General features: G+C 39.7%; 1 protein-coding gene and 1 pseudogene across 1 annotated transcript; both read right to left on the bottom strand.

The window, feature by feature from the left end:
* Positions 1 to 1,037: 1,037 nt before the first annotated feature.
* LOC124977103 (ribonuclease pancreatic) lies at positions 1,038 to 2,642 on the bottom strand. The gene is made up of 2 exons (XM_047540382.1): positions 2,489 to 2,642; positions 1,038 to 1,737 (listed from the first exon to the last, which is right to left on the bottom strand). The coding sequence occupies exon 2, from the start codon at positions 1,707 to 1,709 to the stop codon at positions 1,239 to 1,241; it is 471 nt and encodes a 156-aa protein (XP_047396338.1). The 5' UTR covers positions 1,710 to 1,737; positions 2,489 to 2,642; the 3' UTR covers positions 1,038 to 1,238.
* A 15,151-nt stretch (positions 2,643 to 17,793) lies between these two features.
* On the bottom strand, positions 17,794 to 19,141 carry LOC124977288 (heterogeneous nuclear ribonucleoprotein H2-like; annotated as a pseudogene).
* Between the last annotated feature and the right edge of the window lie 2,268 nt (positions 19,142 to 21,409).

The following is a 21,409-nucleotide window of genomic DNA, read 5'->3' on the forward strand; positions in this document are numbered from 1 at the left end:
ATCTACAAGTGTAGCATAAAACGGAAATGACACAACTGGTGCCTTTAGTTCTATGACCCTGTCTAATGTCAGATGCAACAGGAAATAGAGAAGTAAATGTGATGATTAAGAGAAAACAGAAGCTTAGTCTAGTCCTTTTAATGGCTCTCAGGGACCATTGCCAAGAACTATGAGGGTCAATTCACAGGCCAAGTATACTGGAAATCTATAGAAGAGGTACCACTCCACAGCATTTAGCAAAGTTAATGTTAGTTTCTTCCTCAGTTAGACTCCAGAAGCAGGAAGAATAATGCCAGGGAGGCCAGGAACCTGGATTCCAATCCTAGCTGTGCCACTAGCAGTGGGCCATAAAAAAATCCCTTAAAAAGTGAGGGTCACATTAGGTCAGGGATGACCAGTGTGTAGTATGTACATGACAATTTCTCTCGTGCCTCCAGTAGAGACTGTGGTTCAACTACTGTCCAGTTTAGAATATTTTTCTACAGCATTTTAGTCAGGCACTGCCAATTAGGGTTGGTTCACAAGCTGAAATAATTGTTATCCTTCAACTTCATGACTTTCAAAATCCCTTCCAGTTCTATAGTTTAAGGTTCTAACTTTTCAGGTAAGAGAATCATTTTTCTGACTCAGTAATGGCTCTCTCAACAAAAACATAAATGAAAACTTTAGGATGATAATTTCATAGACTCCTCCTCCCCACCCTGAGGTTAAGCAAAGTCTTCCTTCCATCACACTCTCCTTCCTTCTGTGCCAGAAAATTACAATATTTGAGCTTGACCCTCTGTCTGTTCACCCAGCATGAGAGTGTCCCAGGCTGTAACTCCCTTTCATTTAAAACAGTCCACACTTACAAGTTTTACACTTGGCATCAAGGAATCTACAAGGAAAGGAATTTTCCCGGGCCACTGAAATCCAAGAGTCAGAAGAGAAGGTATTTAATTACTCTATTTGCTTCTCACCAGTCAGATTTAGTTCTTAGCTCTTGCTGAAAAGTAACCACAGAAACAGTCCCTGGATAAAATACTTCAGAAATCAGGTAGTTTTGCAACTATGTTTTATTGGAAGAAGCAGTGAAGGAGTTAACATGGGGCCACAAACCACTCCTCACCCCCAGAGTCATGCAGGAATAAGACAGCAGAGAGAAGCAACCGAGTATTGGATGGAAGCCCAAACTGGAGTTAGAAGGGAGAGGCAAGAACCATGAGGTGGCAGGGAGAGGGACATCCCACTGCTCTGTCTTAAGTGGACTCCTCCACAGAAGCATCGAAGTGGACGGGGACATATGGGTTCCCCTCACAGGCCACGATGATGTGCCTCTCTTTCTGGCTGGTCTTGTATGCACAGTTGGGGTACTTGGAGCCGCGTGTCAGGCGGCAGTCTGTGATGTGCATGTTGGATCTGCTCTGGTAGCAGTTGGTCTGCCCATTCTTGCACGTGACATTTTCCTGGGTGCAGACCGCCTGGACATCTACCAGGGACTCATGCACAAAGGTGTTCACCGGTTTGCAGTGGCCCTTTGTCATGTTCCGGCGCCTCATCATTTCGTTGCAGTAGGTGGGGCTGATGCCGGAGGAAGCGCTGGAGTCCATGTGCTGCCGCTGGAATTTGTTGGCTGCGGATTCCTTGCCCAGGGTAGGCGGGACCCACTCCAGCACCAGCAGCACCAGGACTAACAGTGGGAACAGGACGAGGGACTTCTCTAGAGCCATGGTGGCCTCACTGCTTGAGAGAGCCTAACTGGAAAAGGAGAAAGAGCACGACCTCAGAAAGAGATCCCTAGGTCTCCCCTGCTGCTGTCTTGGTGCAGTTTCCCTCTTGGGTCTGACAGAAAGACATTCCTTTTCCTGAGAGATTCTCCACATGATGAGGCACTCACACACACACACACACACACACACACACACACACACCTTCTCCCACTCACTAGAGAGAGGCCATCCTTTCCTCTACATGGTGATCTATGATGCCACCCCAAATCCTGGCAGTACTGTTTGAATACAATAGTTTCTTTCATCTAAAATACATCTGAAAAATGAAATATGTTTGTACCCAGAGCTCAAGTGGCTCATCAGAAAATCATTTTTGAATAAACCATGAGCCAAATTATATCCCTGCATTATCACGTGACATCCAGGAACATGACTGACAGAGGCTTGTTGTCTTATAACACAAGGGAAACTCAGTCCTGTGCCTGACACTGGCCTCATAAAGGGATTCCATTGTATTCCAACAAGAGATGCTTACCTCCCCCAACTTGGGGGGGTCCTTCTTTTCCAGCCTAGTGTGTTCTTTGCACCTGCCTGCTCCTGCAGTCCCCTCCCCAAACTCCACTGGTCTCCTCTGCCCCAGCTAATATTTGCCTGACCCAAGTTTTTTGATTGCTACTGTCAGCCCAAGCATTCTCAGTGCAAGCATCACCCATCTTGGCCCCCTCCTCTCTGACCCTCAAGCAGAAGCATCTCCTGAGACCACCTCTTAGGCCACTTACCTGATCTCCAAGTTGGGTTCCCTGATAGAGTGGAAGGCCAGTTTCTGCTATCACCCAGTCCCTGGGCAACCAACCTTATATAGATTGCAAAAGGGTTTGGCTTCCAAGAAAAGTGGGAGGAGCATCTTGGGTCTCGTTCAGATAAAAACAAGGACATTGTGAGGAAAAGCTGAGGAACCACCCAGACCAACCCTTTTCCAGGATTGCTGTGGAGTGAATCTTTGCCAGAGACCCTTTCTACTATGTGAACCTCATCTGTCTGCTGATTCACAATGAGCAATAGAAACAGCCACTATAGCACTGGCACCCAAACCCTGCACACCCCAACAAAGTTCTTGTGACATCCTTGCCTGACATTTTTACCAAATAGTCCTTTTGTTAATAACCTGTTACTACAGGACTGGGATGTAGCTCAGTGGCAGAGCACTTGCCTAGCATGTGTGAGACACTGGGTGCAATACCAGCAGTTGGAGTTAACAAAGGGCACATAAGATGACCATGGAAGAGGGAAGCCCTTTCGCCCCAGAGTCCTGAAACTACTTTGTCAGAATTCCACATTTCTCAGCAGTATCTTTCCTAGGAGGAAAGTGGGACAGAACCAGCTATCTGCTCCCAGTTAGAAGAATTCTAAATCTGAGGAAGAAAGGGAGAGGTTCCTAAAGAGAGAGAAGTCCTCTAGATGAGCTCACCCAGTTCTGGCCACTGCCCACCACTCTCCACCCTGCTCTGGGGCATTGACGATACTTGCCAGTCCATAACCACACAGACCACTGATCCTGCAGGTGAGAGTTGAGTCCAGTTAGAATTTGTTCATTCATTCCTTAAAAGTGGGCACAGAGATAAACGAGGCTCAGGTCTTGTCAAAAGGTGCCATACGGTATGATTAGTCAGATGAACCCTGATATGGATGGAATAAGGATGAGCCTGATGCACATAGAAGCCAATATTCTAGCACTGGTTTTTGCAAAAAAAAAAAAAAAAACTTTATTGTGCAGTTATCATGCCTCAAGAATCACATATTTCTTCCACATGTTTCTTTCTGGGGGGGAGTTAATTGTGTTCTCTGGGGGATTTTGAGCTTGTGACATCAAAAAGTCATTGATCAGATAAGCTGGTTTCTTCTACATATGTTCATTCTTAAAAAGTAGGTTCCTGAAAAACAACTTAAGCACTTCATTATTCAAGGAATTTATGTTCAGGTGTATTCAGCCCTTAGCTGATTTCAGTTGCACCAAGACACTGGGCATAGTTGCACAAAAGTGGCCATTCTTTTTTTTTTTTTTTTTTTAACACTTCTGAAGCCTTCACAAAAGCTTTAAAAACAAATAATACCCCTCTGTTTTGCAAATAATGTTTTGTTTAAAAAGGACCACCCAGTTACAGCATTGTAATATCATGAATAAAGAATGTACAAGGGAAACAAACAAATGTGTCTAACATTTGAAGATTTGCTGATATTACTGATTGAATTGTAGATAACACATTATAACTCATAGTCCATCACTTTAGGGTAGATTTAATGATTACCAAAAGGTCTTCCTACACATGTTCTTGTCTGGTCACACATTCTGCATGGCTAAATATTTCACAGTTTCTTTTGTCAATATATATAAAATAGACTGCTAAGATATACACACAAAAAATAAACAAGCATTACACTTCTTAGGTAATTTTTGCATTTGTTGTTTTGCACCAGATCTCTCCAGTATTTCTTTGTAGCGACTATGAAAGCACAATTTTTGTCTTTTAATTTGATACAAAATATACCTAAAGACTTGTTATCTTTGGATTTCAGTGAAATTGATTTGTATAATCAACAAATCAAGAGCATCATAAATATGGTTACAAAATAAAAAGGGTTACCGGTCATGGAATAAAAAGCAGATCAAGGGAAGTGTGTCATCATAAAACAAGTGTAAACTCGATCTCTTAAATGCCAGTTTCCTGGCAGATACTAAATATCCAATCATAAGGGGGTTTTTCCCTGAAAAGTGTAAAGTTGGTTTGAAAACTCTTCAGTCACAGAGCAGCCTATATATGCCAATTAGACACTAGAAGTGCTTGGAAGATTAAACAGTACATACAGAAACAGTAGTTATTAAGCTCCTCAGTAGTTTGTTGTTAGTCTTGCTGAATTGACAATTTGCATAACACCTGTGCAATTATATTCTGTAGGTCCAAAGCAAATACTGTAGAAAACTGGCAGATGGTTGTTTTTCTAGCTAAGAGCAAGAAAAATCACAATTTCTGATAAAGCAGAGAATTGGAATCACTCTCTAAAGTGCACAATTGATGATCCACAATCTCAAACAGCTAAAACTCCTGCAGAATGGAAGGGAGAGACATGAAACAGGGAAATAAATTACAGTCAGTGCTAGTTAATTTAGGAAAGGGGCCAGCGGACAAGCTCAAGTAGGTGAAGTTTATCAAGTTTCCAAAAGTGGTCATTCTTTAGGCACCTTCCCACTACCAAAATAATTTCAGGGAGTTGGCCAGCAAGATCTCAGAACCACAGATATAAACAGACCTTCTGCAACTCCTATAAAATCTCTTCGACAGCCCCTTTCCTAGGCATCCCTAAACTACAAGAAACCATTTAACTTATTTCTGCATGATAATATAACAAGTCCTCAAAGTTTTAATTCAACTTCACGAAGAACATCAAAACCACTATTAACCTAAAAGGCAAGTTGTGAGAACAGAGAGTTTATTTCAGCCAAAATGAGGATGGCCATCGGAAAGATCTGAATAAGTTGATCAGAATAAGTGCCCCTAAAATGGTGTCCAAGGGGTCTGGCATTTTATGGATTTTTTTTTAAAGGACAAGAAGGAGGCTAGAGAAAACTCGTTGTTATAAGGTTGGGTGTGTAGCTCTGGGTTCAATTCCCAGGACTGGAAAAAGGAAAAAAGAAAAAAGAAATAAATAAAAGCCTGTTAATTTCTCCTTCTCACATTACTATTTACAGTTTCCATGGTCTGAATCCACCACTCTCCTGCCCCTACCAGAAAAAGGGGAGTCTCATGATAGTCTTACCTCAGTTAGGGAACATCCTCTATCCTAATCAGATTTGTTAGTGACTCTGATGAGAAACCTGAACTAATATTATTTGTTGATGGATTGGACCTCAAAATTGAAACTTGAGGTTATTACAGGGAGAAGAAAAGATCTTCTTTTTCTGCCCTCCCATATTTTAAGATTGGTACCCTGCAAATTATACTAACAAAAGACAGATTAAACAGGAGGTGTACAAATTTTATTTATTAATATTTTTACACAAACATGAAAGTCCTCTTAAGAAATGAAGACCAAAGAAGCAGTTATCCTGGGAGATTATATACACTTTAACAAAGAAAACTGGGTTGAAGTGAGAAGACACAGAAAAAAGACCTTTCTACTGGGGAGTTTGGGGAATGGGAAGATGACTAGGAAATGCATGGTAGATGGTTGTTTAGTAAGATCTATTATGCAAACTCAAGTTGGTTGCCTTTTTCATTTCTCTATTGATAAAGAGTCTCCTATGAACTAGAAAAAGCCATCATGAAATTCATTTGGAGAAATAGTAGACCCAGAATAGCCAAAGCAATCCGTAGCAAGAAGAGTGAAGCAGGCGGCATCAAAATACCAGACCTGAAACTATACTACCGAGCCATAGTAACGAAAATGGCATGATATTGGCACCAAAACAGACACATAGACTATTTGGTACAGAATAGAAGACACAGAGACAAACCTACATAAATACAATTATCTCATACCAGACAAAGGCACCAAAAATATTCAGTGGAGAAAAAATAGCCTCTTCAACAAATGGTGCTGGGAAAACTGGAAATCCACATGTAGCAAAATGAAATTAAATCCCTATCTCTTACCATGCAATAAACTCAACTCAAAGTGCATCAAGGACTTAGGCATTAGAACAGAGATTCTGTGCCTAACAGAAGAAAAAGCCCAAATCTTCACCATATTGGCTTAGGACCTGACTTCCTTAACAAGATTCATAAACCACAAGGAATAAAATCAAAAATTAATAAATAGGTTAGATTCAAACTAAAAAGTTTCTTCTCAGCAAAGGAATCAATCGATAACATGAAGAGAGAGGTTACAGATTGGGAAAAAATCTTTACCACATGCACCTCAGACAGAGCATTAATCTCCAGCATACATAAAGAACTCGAAAAACTTAGCGTAAAAAAAAAATAATCCAATCAATAAATGGGTTAAGGAAATGAACAGACACTTCACAGAAGAAGAAATACAATCAACAAATATATGAAAAAAATATTCAACATCTCTAGCAATTAGAGAAATGTAAATCAAAACTACTCTAAGATTTCATCTCAATTCAGTCAGAATGGCAACTATAAAAATTACAAGCAATAATAAATATTGGTGAGGATGTAGGGGAAAAGGCACACTCATACATTGCTGGTGGAACTGCAAATTGGTGCAACCATTATGGAAAGCAGTATGGAGATTCCTCAGAAAACTTGGAATGGAACCATCATTAGACCTTACCATCCCACTCCTTGGTTTACACAAAGGACTTAAAATCAGCATACTACAGTGACACAGTCACATCAATGTTTGTAGCAGCTCAATTCACAATAACCAAACTATGAAACCAACCTAGATGCCCTTCAATAGATGAACGGATAAAGAAAATGTGGTACATATACACATGGAATATTACTCAGATTTAAGGAAGAATGAAATTATGGCACTTACAGGTAAATTGATGGAGTTGGAGAATATCATGCTAAGTGAAATAAGCCAATCCCAGAAAAACAAGGGCAGAATATTTCCTCTGATTTGCACATGCTAAATGATGAGGGATTGGGGGCTAGGGAAGAATAGAGGTACTTTGGATCAGACAGAGGAGAGTAAAGGGAGGGGAGGTGATCTGGGAGTAGGAAGGATAGAATGAATCAGACATTATTACCTATGTGTATATATGATTATACAACTGGTGTGGTTCTACATCATGTACAACTAGAAGAGTGAGAAGTTGTACTCCATTTATGTATGATGTGTCAAAATGCATTCTACTGTCATGTATAACTAATTAGAACAAATTTAAAAAATAAAATAAAATAAAACCTTTATAGCAAAAAACTTAAAAAAAGAAATTCCAAATTAAATATGCTTTTTGTGGTGGTTATATCATTAGGATGTTATGATTTTAATCTTTTTCCATATTTATATAAAAAGCAAAATATCTTTAATACTTTATTTGATACCCTCCATATGCTAGTCATGATTAATGTTGTAATGTATAAATTGTTTATTTTGCATATAAGTTCACAGAAGCAATAAGGAATACTTACAAGATTTAGTTACTCAAACATAGCTCTCTCTTAGACAAAAAGTACTATTTGTGGCACTATTGTAATCATCCCTCTTGGCTCATATATATGGTTTTCAAGGCAGAATGTAAGGTCACTTTGAGACATATCTGAAAGGATTAACAAGTGAAAGATGAATTGAAAAATTATTCAATCATTCAGTATTAAAAGTGCCTGATTCAAGCTGTCAGTTGTTTATTAAGTGTGGGACTTTATGTAATGTAAAATTACTCACATAGGATTTTGAATTTACAAAAGAGAACAATGAAAGGAGAAAAATCAATTGAAAATAATAAAAGGGTTCTTTTGGTACAATGCAAAACAAAAGTCTCCTATCATTAAGTCCTCCTCTTCCTGGTACAGAAAATGGAGACATCATTGCAAATGGAAATTTCCATTATAAATTTAAATTCCTCCTATGAAAGAGAAATATGTGCCCTGATTTTAGAACTTTTCTTATGTTTGCTGTTTTTCAAAATAATCCACTCAAATTATTGAGCCTGCAATATTCTAATCCCCTACATTATCAAGTAGGATGTGCTGCCACTATTCTAGACTCTCCTTCAGAATATAGCCCACTACCTGAGATAAAATCAGCCCAGACTGCAAAATTTGTTGCATTTACACAGCTTATCAACTAGATAAAGACCAGAGAGCCAATATACATATGACAGCAAGTATGTCTTTGGGGTAGTATATGACCTTGGGATGCTTTGGAAACAAGCATCAGAAATAAACAGCATGTTAAAGAACTTCCAGGTGACCATTCCAAAATGGAGGTACATGCAAAATAGATAATATAGAAGCTTAAGGAAAGGCCCCAGTAGATCATTATGCCAAATGCACACTGCTTTAACCAAGATTATGATTCTAAATCCTTAAAGGATAAATCTCTGGAGGGATTCAGAAGCCATTATAAAAAATCAACATTTAGTCCCTGATTTTGTAAAAATAGAAGATTTGATTGTACTCTTCATTCAACTAATCCCCTCAATAACAGCTGCTCAGTTACACCAGATGATTTCATGTGGTGAAATCATCAATTATTTAAGGGGTTCAGAACACATCACTCCACCCAGGTGTGGTGGCACACACGTGTAATTCCAGTGATTCAGGAGACAAGCAGGAGGATTGCAAGTGCAAGGGCAGCCTCAACAACTTAGCAAGATGCTATCTCAAAAGATTAAAAGGCCTGAGAATATATATAGCTCAGTGGTAGAGCAAGCACTCTGGGTTTAATTCCCAGTACCAACAAAACAAAACCAATCACCCCAAAACATGCCACTCTAGCATATTAGTTATGTTGAGTTAAAGACAACTGAAAACCAGCAGATACAAGAAGGTACTATGACCTTCCTAAAAGGAGATAAAATCCCTACACAAAAGGTATCTCCCTGCATTTGGAGGAAGGAAAACATTTTTCTAACCAGAGACAATGGAAGAACTGATGCTGAGAGAAATCTGTACAAACCAATCTTGTTAAACCAGCCCTATCTTCTTCTTCTCTAGCCCATACCCCTTTGTTTGACTAATCTTTGTCCAACTTAGGGTAGGCAGATCCAACTCAAACAACTTCTTTTCTTTCTCCTTCTTCTTCTTGGTGCTGGGGATTGAACCCAAGTTCTTGCACATGCTAGGCAAGTGCTCTATCACTAAGCTATACCCACCCTGACCCATGTGCCCCTCAAACTGCTTCTTTGGTCTTCATTTCCTTAAGAAGACTCTCATGTCATGTAAAATTTACATTAAATAAATTTACATGTTTTTCCTCTTAGTAATTTCTTTGGTTACAAAACCCCAACTGAGAACTTAAGATGGGTAAGAAATTTTTCCTCTCCTGCATTTTTAAAATTTCTCCATGAAATACTCATCATGGAAAAGACAAATTGACTACATTCTTAAATCAACATTGGTGGGAAAACTTTGAAAAGACAACCCAGGCTATTTTTTGGTCTTGTGTCAACTGTCAAAAATATAATCCTGAAAAAACTGTAAAAGTTGGAGATGTCCAGGAACACTTCTCAAGGGCTACCTTCAGATACCTCCTGTCACTTACCCAGCTTCCACCTTTGTGATATTTGAATATGACTTTGGTATTGTATGTATGTGAGCGTGAGTTGAAGAATTTCCTTGCCAAAAAGTTACAGCCCTTACAGTCACTAAAAGGTTACTTAATTTTGTGTTTTCAACCTGGGACGTCCCTGCTTTTATATTAAGTGATCTAGGTACACACTTTAAGGGAACCATTTTGAAAGGATTTTTACTCAAAAACTATGCTATCCTTACAATGCACAATTTTTTGGAAAGGCTGAAAAGACAAATTGCATCCTTAAATTAAAATCAACAAAAACTTTCAGAAATTCTTGAACTCCTTGCCCAAAGCTACTCCTACCATCCTTTATTGTCATACTGACCTTCTTGGGGTTTATACCCCTGCTTACTGAGGAATGTCTATTCATGGAAGGTACATGCATTTAATGATTTTACCTCCACATTCTATCCTCCTGCATGCAGGCATAGCAAAACATTGCAAGGGATATCACATACTATACTAAGTTCTTTCACCAATAGGTTAAGGCCACATTCCCACATCTTCCTAAACAACTTCTTCATGCTCTTAGAAGGGACCTTGTGAAATGCTGTTAGCAACAAATCTCTAGAGAGATAATCCTTGGGTTCATTATTGACACAAATGAGGCAATTCAGAATTCCACAAATTGGAAGGCCACTCCAATTGTGTCTATGCCATTACTAACACTTCTTGTGGTACTCAGATCAAGAAAACACTCAAGATTTTTAAAAAGACTATACTTTGCCTTTAAAGGAAAAAACAACTCTTTGGATCCGTAAGCTTGATTCTCATGATTTATTCTCTTAGCCTGAGTTGGGCAATTGAGATTCGTGGTTTTGAAACATCTCAGAATGACTACTAATTGTTCTTAATTTTGTGATAGTGATCATGATGCTGTTCTGTAGCATTTTTTAAATTTCCAGAATTTTAAAAGTTTCTGTGCAGTCATTCTCTCATCACATAATTGACTTAAGGATACAAAAAAAAAAAAAAAAGATAAAAAAGATCTTGCAAATCAGTCAACTATGAAGATGACTGAACAATTTCCAAGCAGTGAAGATGTGGAATTCCAGCTTTCCCCAAGTAGGTCAACCTCTTAGGAGTAAGAGAATGACCAAAAGGGGGGAACTGAGAGACTAACTATATAAATGGACAATAGTCAGACCATTTATGCAGATAGACCTCTGATCCATAATCTACAAGTCCAAGACATCAATTCACTATGTATGGCAAGACAACAATCCCTGTAGCAATTGGTCCAAAACAGATAGGACTTGATTAATAATTGAAAACTTTCCTAATTTTCTCCCCCTTCCCCAACTACCAACAAAGAGAAAGCCAAATTTGAATCCCTAATCAATCACATAGAATGCACTGCTGCTCATTAACCTGCCTACAACTCCCCCACGCTAACAGTCTCCAGTCAGAGAACACCTAGAGCCTTCCCTTTTTCTACTCTGGAGCTCTCCCACCTCCCTGCCTTCCTTTTAGTCTCTGTCAAATGGAAGTGATGATGGATGCTGAAGAGTACTTCTTCCCTCCCTCATGCAGAAAGCTCAGCCATGACTTGCAGCATCCTCTTCCCTGATTCTTCTGCACTTGGGCTACCTGGCTAAAATTGACCGACCACAAGGAGCAGATGTGGACAATAGGCTGCAGGAGAGAGGTGAGTCTGAAAATTGACTCTTCCTCTTTTCTCCCTCTCATTGGCCTCAGACACTAAAAGAATTTGGGGCAGATAGTTAAGAGTTGATTCTCAGTCACACGTGAAAAAGTACTTCTGAATCTGAGGGCATTTGGAGACATGTGAAGAGCAAAGAAGCCACGTCAGCAGAGCTGTGCTTTATCTTCAGGTCTCAGTCTCTCCTTCCTGAACTTCTTCCCCTCATCTCTTCCACACATCTGCACACAAGCTCCTACCCCTCCTAGCCCACTAGTGTAGTGTTCTCTGTCTTTCTCTCCTCTCTTCTTCTTCTTAACAATCCAGAACCACCTAGAACCCAGTCAAATTGTAAGCCTTATTTCCAAATGGAGAACAAAATGTTTCATTTCTAGTTATTATCTCACTCAGTGAAGATGGACTGTTTTCTTTGCAAGAGAGGGAAGCATTTCCTGTCTCCCTGAAATCTCTCTAAGGAGACTATTGATGAGTCTGAATGTGACAGGAAGGGGAGGGGGGGACATCCAGTTGCAGGCAGGTGAGAAACAAGGAGGTGGAGTCCAGTGTGTTCCAGAGGGTGACCAACTACAAAGAGCAAGAAGCACAAGGCTATGCTGTTTATCATTCCTCTTGATTTTTCCTCTAAGACTTCGCACAGCAAGGAAAAGGCTTGACAACAGAGTTCCTAGTTGAGATCAGACAGGCACAGGCTCTCCTTTCCCAGAGGGTGGCCCTGACTGGCCTGTGAGCCCAGCAGGTGCAGTCAACAACCCAGCTCCAGAACACACAGAATGAGACAGCACCCGCCCTTGGCACCACCACACCAGGTTTCTGACACTATCAGTTTTCCTCAGTCCCAAGAACTGGACTCATTCTCTGTGTGTCCTTTCCCACCTCTGTACCAACTCAGGGTCTTCTTAAATGGAGAGCAGATATTGCCCAGGGGTCTAAGGAAAGATAGAGGTTTGGTTGTCTGTGGTTCCTGGATTATAGAAGGACCTAGATATCTTACAGTCTAGTAGTTCATCAGTGTCTTGATTTCTTCCATTTTAGAAGAAACTTCCCTGTTTTCCCCCTCCCATATTCTCTCCAGTCCAGGCACAGGTGCCTCTCATCCCTTACCTCTGGGGTAGCTCACTTGCCCCAGCTCCCAGACAACTTATCACTCAGGTATAAATATTGACCAGGACTCCTATGTGAATGAAAACAGCTGTCAAGAGAAGGAGGACAGCTGAGGGACCTGGGAGCCTGGGGCCACCTTGTCTTTCTCCCAAGATATAATTAAATCCAGGATTCTGAGAATTCTGGGAAACAAAAGCAACCCATAAAATTATAACACAAACCAGACTCTGGTACAAGGTACAGTAGAGGTGAGCCCAGAGGTATAGGAAGCAATATGTGGAAAGGTGTGGGAGTGGAAGGAAATTAGAAAGACTTGAGAGCAAGGATATCACCTGGAGAAGGACTTTCAAGGATAAATACATTGTTATGGGAAGGGCAATTTGAACGGAAGAACAACTAAAAAGAGAAGCAGAGGCACTGAGCAGAGAACTATGTGCCATGATGAAGCAGCCTAGATACACACACACACACACACAAATGCAGAGAGAGAGAGAGAAAATTGAGGCCAAAGGAGAAGTGTCTTGAATGTCATGCAAAAGACTTTTAATTTCAGCATATAAAAGATATAGACATTCATCTCTGAACTCGAGCAATGGAAGGCAACTTCCTTCACTCATCCCACTCTACACACAAAGAGACCAGGGCCAGAGCAGCTCAAGGTCAGACAGCACCTTGTCCACAGAAGTAGAAACCAGCCCAGGGACCTCAACTTCCACAGGTGATATGCTTTTGCCACCTGCCTGGTACTCCATGACAACTACTTCTGGAAGGTGCATTCAAAGAACTGCATTCCTCATCCTGAAACTGACCTCTTCTAGTTCTGGGTATCTCTTCAGAGTTCTCCCACTAAGGGAATAAGTGCCTTGGTCCTGAAGTGAGAGAATCAGACCATGCACTACAGCATCCACTACACCTTGTCCTATCACTTCCTTGGCATAAACTTCTAGAAGCATTCAGAGAACATGGTATTTTGACAATGTTTAGTTCAATTTTCCTCTATGTAGGTTATAAACATTTCAATTTTAATAGATCAAGAGACCATTTTTTCCTCAGCTAAAAACAGTACATAATATGTACTGTAAATCCCTGCCTAATCCTTTATCTGTGATTTCACAACATCTTACCCCTACTCTATTATAGCACTTTCCACATGCAATCAGAATTCTTTCCTCTAAATGTCCTCCATTATACTGTGTGTTTTTGAGAACAGAGACCATGTCTTAGCCATATTTATGTCACCTGATCTCTGCCATGTCCACAGTAAATCTCCAGTAAATGCATCTTAAAAGAATTAACACCTTATCATAGAAGGCTAGGGAGTCATGGGAGAGACTGGCTAGAAACAGAGTTGTCAGCCTGATACAGAATCAAAAGGTGACTGCAAGAAATGAACTGTTTTAAGGAAGAGGAAGGCGTCATGTTATTCACAAATAAGAACAAATAAAAAGAACAAAGAACAAATGAAAAGTCCAATTCTCCAATAAAGAGGCAATAAAATATGTAGTGGTTACTACTGTTGAAGGGGTGAATTATCGGATGCAGAGAAGTGGTAAAGTAGAAACAGCTCAGATAACAGAAAAGGTCAGAGGAAAAGTGAGTTTTTCCCCCAATTCTGCCACTTAAAATCCTCTGAGATTTTTCAGTAAACTCCTTTGGAAACTGTTTAAAAAATTTAAAAACAAACAAACAAACAAGAAACCAATACCTGGATTCTACCATCAGAGATTCCAGAGGTAGAAGTCTGGGGTAAATCTGGTAATCATTATTTTTAAATTTCTCTTGGTAATTCATATTGTTCAAATTGAAAAAAAAAATCTTCACTAATGTATATTAACTCTCAATATTCTCATTTGCAAATGAAAGAGGGAATAAAGGAATTTATAAAATGAGGATTTTATTTTGGATCTTTAAATTCTCTTAAAACCCCTTTGTTCCCCAATTCTTTTGACCTAAGAGAGAAGAGAAGCAAATTCCCAGATCCATAGGGCTGCCTTGGAGCTGGGTTTGGGGAGACAATCTGACTTAGGTTATATCTCCCCAAGTCCTCCCTCTACTGAGGGAACAGCAACCTCATATATCAAGTTTGGCCTATCACAGCAGAGCAGGATTCTGAAATTCTTCCCAGCACCACACAAGACACTGTGAGACTAGAAATAAAACCCATCCCACCAATGCTTGGTGGAAGAAAAAAATGAAAACAGGTTTTAGAAACACAAAGACATTGCCTGGTGAGAGCAGACAAGTATAAGTGTTGACAAATATATTTGTATTGCTTCAAGACTCTTAATGGATATGATTTCTTGAAAATAAACTCTTCTCTTCAGTTGACATATAACTAAAACCATTGCTACTGATTATGAAAAATGAATCTTACACCAAAATATGTACTTCCCACATAGGTCAAATACAGTTGTGAAAACAGAGTGGGTGGTGCTGGGGATGTAGCTCAATAGTAGAGCATTTAAAAGAAACCAAATGGGTAACATACTTTTTTCAAATTAAATTGAAGTTTACCTGTAAATGCAACAGAGTAGATTAGAAGTCAAGGTAAATTATGAGTCAGACAATTAAATATGGCAATAGCTGAAGTTTAGACCAATTTAGTTTTTCTTTGTTTTTCTCCTTTGGGACACTAGCTAGTATGGTTTCTGAAATTGTATTCTGGGTAGGGCTGGGTTGTATTAATGATGCTCTGTGTGAGCTTCTCTGAGGTCCTCCCTTTAATAAACATACTACAGGTAGCACTTGATTAACAGATATTATTGACCAGTTCTTTAAAAGGACTGGGGAGTCCCAGGAGTTCATCATCCTCAGAAAACACAAACTCATCTTAGAGTACTACATTTGGTCCTGATTTGTCTACAAATCTCTCCTCTCAAAATGTATAGTAGGAAGAAGACTTGTTTTCTCTCTCTCTCTCTCTCTCTCTCTCTCTCTCTCTCTCTCTCTATCTTACAGTACTTGGGACTAAACCCAGGGCTGCTTTACTGCTGAGCTATATACCCCCAGTCCTTTCATTATTTATTTTGAGAAAGGGTCTTGCTAAATTCCCCAGGATGACTTGAACTTGCAGTCCTCCTGCCTCAGTCTCCTGAGTAGCTAGGATTACAGGTATGCACCACACCTGGCCTATTTAACATTGATCTATCTAGACATACCCTCTAGATGTTAGAAGCAGATAATGACACCAGCAATGTTTATTATTATATGATATTGTTTTGGAAAACCTCTTCAAATTAATAAGTTATGAAAGGAAATGATGGTTAGAGAATTTGAAAAGGAAGAAACTATTATATGTTGCCTATAAATGATGAAGTAGGGAAAGAAGAAAACATGGATCAATTTAAAACTTTTAGAATCACAGCAAGTGTTTAAAAATAGTTTGATATAAGTGTGTGTATTATTACCGTTTTAAAAATAGTTCTATATTTGAAGTAGTTATACATCACCTAGGGAAGAGAATGAACACACATATACACACACAAACTAAATGTAACCTGTGTTATAAAAATAACATTTTATTTGGAAATTGCTGATATTTGAAAGCAAACAAGATAAGCACAGCCAATGAAAATGCCTGCTGACTCAGTGCTGATCATACAACACAGCGTGTACCTTGGTGAATTCATCACACGTCATGGGCCCCAGGTTGGTTAGTTTGAAGTGTGATTTTGTTTTTAGAAAAATAGAATGTGATTTCAACCAAATTCATAGATCACCTGCTATAACCCAGGATGATAATTTTTAACATGTAAAGGATATTTAAACAGTCACATTACTGATGTGCAAATGTCATCATGACCAATGCAACCTAACAAACCAAATCATAATCAGTAGGTTGCTTGGGGAGTATAGAATTAGAGAGAAAGGCAACCATGGAAACATTGAAATGGCTATAGTCATTAAGCAATAATGGAAATCTGACAGGTGAAATTTTGTGTCAAGGTCTAGCATTCAATGGACACTCAGTGAATTCTGCCTCTTGATTTCTTGTTTTTAATGTTTCATTACTGACCATCCTGGCCATTTGATCACACATTTTTTATTTATTTTTTGTAACTCAGGGTTTAAAAACATATAGTGTACTATAGGAGAGGAAAAATAATTTTTTCTTCATCCCTCATAAGTTCACAGTCAGAACAGACTACCATAACAAAAGACAGATTAAAAAGAGAAAACAAAAAGAAATGTATTAATATGTGCATTACATATGTATATAGGAAATACCCAGAGAACAAGTATTTCTCAAAGAGGTAGCTTTGAATTCCAGCTTACATAGCATCTTAAACAAAGAACAATATATATTTTTTTCCAGTTTTTAAAAGGAAGATTTATTTAACAAGTTTCACTTAGTACAATACATCTAAATGGAAATCACAATACAAGGAAATATTTAAATCAAAGCCTCAGAATTTCATACAAACGACGTGACCAAACTCCTGAAGTATTGTTATTACAGATCAAAATTGTCCCAGATCTTAAAAAAAAAAAAAAAGTGAAAGTGTACACTCACGTGTCTTACAGGATATTAAATCAGAAGCTAGAATTAACAAACATGCCAAATGTTTTCACTTTGAATCGTAGACACAGCTCCTATATTTGAGTTTTACAGAAAAGCATGTTTCTCAACATGCATCTGAAGTTTTCAATATACTGTGGTATAAGAGCAACATTTAACATAAGTGAACCTGCTTTAACCTAAATATGCTTACTGCTTAGGTATACTCCTACAACATAACTAACTTGAGGAAAGCTGAAAGTTGTTTTAACAGTTATGGTCAATACTGAACTTTGTTATTACATCCTAGATGAATGTTTCAGTGTTCAAAATTACTGAGCTTAAAGTTTGAAAACAATCTTGACTTCCATTTTACAGTAAGCATGAATCACAAGCCTGTAATGTAGAACTGTTAAACTTAACTTTTGTTTTCTTAAAAAAGGAGAAAGAAAGGAAGAAAGGAAAGAAAACTGACCAACAGTGATCAAAATCAATTTTATTACCCATTTACCAATCAAACTGGATATACTAGACATCCCTCCCATTCTATTCAGCTCCCATAAAAGCACAGCTTTTATTTCTGCAGTAACTGTTTAGTGCTCCTTCTTTACCTAAGCAAGGTTTGACTGATAGTCACTGGAGTTTTCCTGCAGAACTTGGCCATAACCACTCATACTGCTCTGACCACCATAACCACCTCCATAACACTACTCAGCTGCTGGCTAGCAGGACCCCCATAACTAGACTGGTTGTATAAGCCCATCCCTCCCATAATTTGGCTACCATAAGCATCACCACTTGCCCCTGCTGTAGAATTCAAAAATTGTTCTACATAGCTGTGATGATAAGCCCCTCCATTTGTTCCTGCAGTAGAATTCAAAAAGAGCTCCACATATCTGTGTTGCATATTAGCTTTATCTTTTGCCAAAGCTGCCACAGCATCTTCATGAGTAGCAAATTCAATGTCTGCCTCACCAGTAACTCTGCCATCTGGTCCAATTTCAATGTCTACTCTCATGGGGTTAAGAGGTGAGAAAAATTGTAAATATCATTCTCAGTGGCTCTGTAAGGTAACCCCCTCATGTGTACACAATGCCCTGTGGTGCTCTGGAAACTGGACCCACCATCTCCATATCTATGATCAGACATTCCTGAGAAACAGTAATTGAGGTCTCTTCCAAATCTATCAGACCCAAAGCCATACCCGTCATTATAGCACCATAGTCATCACAGCCTCCACACCCTCCACCATATGCACCCCGCCTCATCCTCTCAAAACTGGCTCCTCTGCCAATGCTATTATACCCTCTGCCAGCTCCTGGTCTGTCATAAGGACCTGGCCACTGCATAGCCATGAGCTTTCGAGAGGGGTCATAGTGGGTTCGGACTTCAGCTGTGCTACTCTTGAAGATTTCAATGTACCTGTGCCCTATCCTTTCCTTGTGTTTCTTTAAGGCCTTTTCAGCTATCTCCTGTGAAACAAATTGCACAAAAGCCTCCCCTGTGCTCCGCCCCTGAAAGTCCACCGGCAGTATCATCCCATTTAGCACAATTTCCAACCCTGAAAAGAACTGAACAATCTCTTCCTTGCTACAGCCAAATGGGAGTCCTCTAAGCCGGACGAAGCTATCGTTGGCAGTATCAGGACTATTTGGACCTGTACGCTTCAACACCCAATCCATTTCAACACTGTTGGACTTGAATACTTCAACATATCTATGTCCCATGGTTTCTCTGTCCTTCTTCAAAGCCAATTTCACTTCATCTTCAGATTCAAGTACAACAAATGCTTCACCACTTGATCTGCCTTCTCTGGTGTAGATGAAACGAATACCTGATGTGCCATTTTGGATTTTGCACTCAGAGAAGAAGCGCATCACTTCATCAGCTGAGCAGGACCAGGGTAGGCCCCTGACCTTCACCACGAACCCCTCTCTGTCCTTCAGTGCTCAGCATCATGGTGACTGTTGGGCTCTTGGTGGCAAGTTTGGCTCAATGCAATTTCGATGTGGCTCTAACAATACCGGGTAATTTTCCTCCTTCTTCCCCCAAACAGCTATAGCGAGACAGTAGACAACAACCAGAACTCTTCTCAGAACAATATATTTTTAAAGAAGTGACATGACAAAGGAAATGAACTTGAGCCTCTAGCCAAATTGTGGAAAAACAAATAAATGACAACTAAAAGCTATTTAGTAACACTTATTAATGTAGTTTCTTATGGTACCATCTCCAGAACACATAAGATGCTTTCTGTGTTTATCATTGTCCTCTCTGGTAGGGAGGGGAGGAGGAATACCTTGTGTCTTTCTAAGTTCACATCCTGATTTTACTCAAAAAGAAGGGAGAGTTTTCCTGTATCTGCTGCTTCTCAATATTTTCAGCTCAAAACGATCCTTATGCCAAAGAGGATCTAGTCTCCCACAGGAGGTATTTCTCTGATATTCCTATCAAAGATGCAGCACTTGAATTTATCATGAAGAAGCATAAAACCCTAAATCTACAAAACAAAATTGACCTGTAAGCTTCAAAAGTATCAAGAAATGAAAGTCAAGAAAAGACTAAGAAAGGCGGGGTCTATAGCTTAATGTTAAGGTGCTTAGCAGGCACAAGACCCTGGGCTCCATCACCAGCATTGCAAAAGCAAAAAACAAAAAATAAAACAAACAAACAAACAAAAACTAAGAAATCACTCCAGACTAAAGGAAAATGAGTAGATGTGCAACTTAAAGCAACATGTGATTCTAAACTGGAATCTTGTGCTATATAAGACACAACTGCACAACTGCAAACTTGAATGAGACCTGAGGATTAGATGGTAGTAACATATCGATGGTCATTTCCTGATTTTTTTTTTTTTTTTTTTTTTTTTTGACCAGTGATTGAACCCAGGGGCTCTTAACCACTGAGCCACATCCCCAGCCTTTTTAAAAAATATTTTATTTAAAGACAGGGTCTCACTGAGTTGCTTAGGGCTTCACTACGTTGCTGAAGCTGACTTTGAACTTGTGATCCTCTGTCTCAGCCTCCCGAGCTGCTGGAATTACAGGCATGCACTATTGCACCTGGCTTCTTTCCTGATTTTTGATGGCTGTTTCCTAATGTTTCGTTTTGCTCAACTGGAGAAAATGCCCTTGTTTGTATGAAATAGATAGTAGTGCATTGAGGTCGGGAGAGGATAATGATACCATCTGTTAGGTCGGAATTTGGGCGACTATATGACCGAGAGCGGAGCAACTGAGGCAAAGTGCAGCGCGCCGCCTGGAGACCAAACGGGCAGGAAAACTCCACTGACCCTTACCTCCACCTGTCACTCAGCAGGACCCCCGCCCATTCCAGCCTATAAAGACCCTGGGCAGCCGGGGCCTCATGCGATTTTCTCAGGCTCCGTACCCTGCCCTGTACCCTGGGGGCTGGGAATTTCGCCAGAAATTGCAATAAAGCTTGCTTGGGCCGTTTTCTGTAGGATTTTATTTGGCCACTAGCCTGCCCCGAGCTTATACCATCGGTTATCAGTAACAAGTTCTGCTTCCTCAAATGTTGAAGTATAACACTAGAGAAGCACGTGAAGGCAAGCATATGAAGCAGGTTTTATTTAGAGGTAGTAACAGACCTCTCCTAGGAGGGAGAAGAAGGCCATGACTGGAGTTCTGGTACCCCAAGAAGTGAGAGCACCCTGCATCTTTTATAGATTAGAGTCTCCTTTGTTCTCCTGCTCTCTCCCTGCTTATCTTTCTCCTTCCTGCCTACCTGACTAGGCCCAGGAGATACTGGTGAGATGGTAAATAGGTGAGAAGCAGATGGACAGGGGGAAGGGCCAAATGGAGTGATCCAGGCAGGTAGCAGCCCAGGAGGCATTAATTAGCCATTCCCTGCCTGCAGCCTTTTAGGAGGAGGCAGGTAAACATGGTGATCAAAGGACTCTGGAGACACTGATATTCCATTCTCCCAGGGGCAGTCTCCAACTTCCCAGACTCAGATGGCCTCCATTTCCTTGATTTGACCCAATCACCTATAATTTTGGCTTCAATAATGTATCTGCAATTTGGTTTATGTCTCAATTGGTTCAAGAAAAAGAAAACACTTGGGATAAAACTCTACTTGCAATTTTTAAGGTAAACTTGAAATGTTATTTCAAAATGCAAAGGAAATCTTATTTTAAAGTATCTCAGTAGGAAATACATGAAGGACTTATAAATATGAACACCAGTTGTAAATTTTCAAATG

Source organism: Sciurus carolinensis, chromosome 2, assembly GCF_902686445.1.
Source record: "Sciurus carolinensis chromosome 2, mSciCar1.2, whole genome shotgun sequence".
Classification (NCBI taxonomy): Eukaryota; Metazoa; Chordata; class Mammalia; order Rodentia; family Sciuridae; genus Sciurus; species Sciurus carolinensis.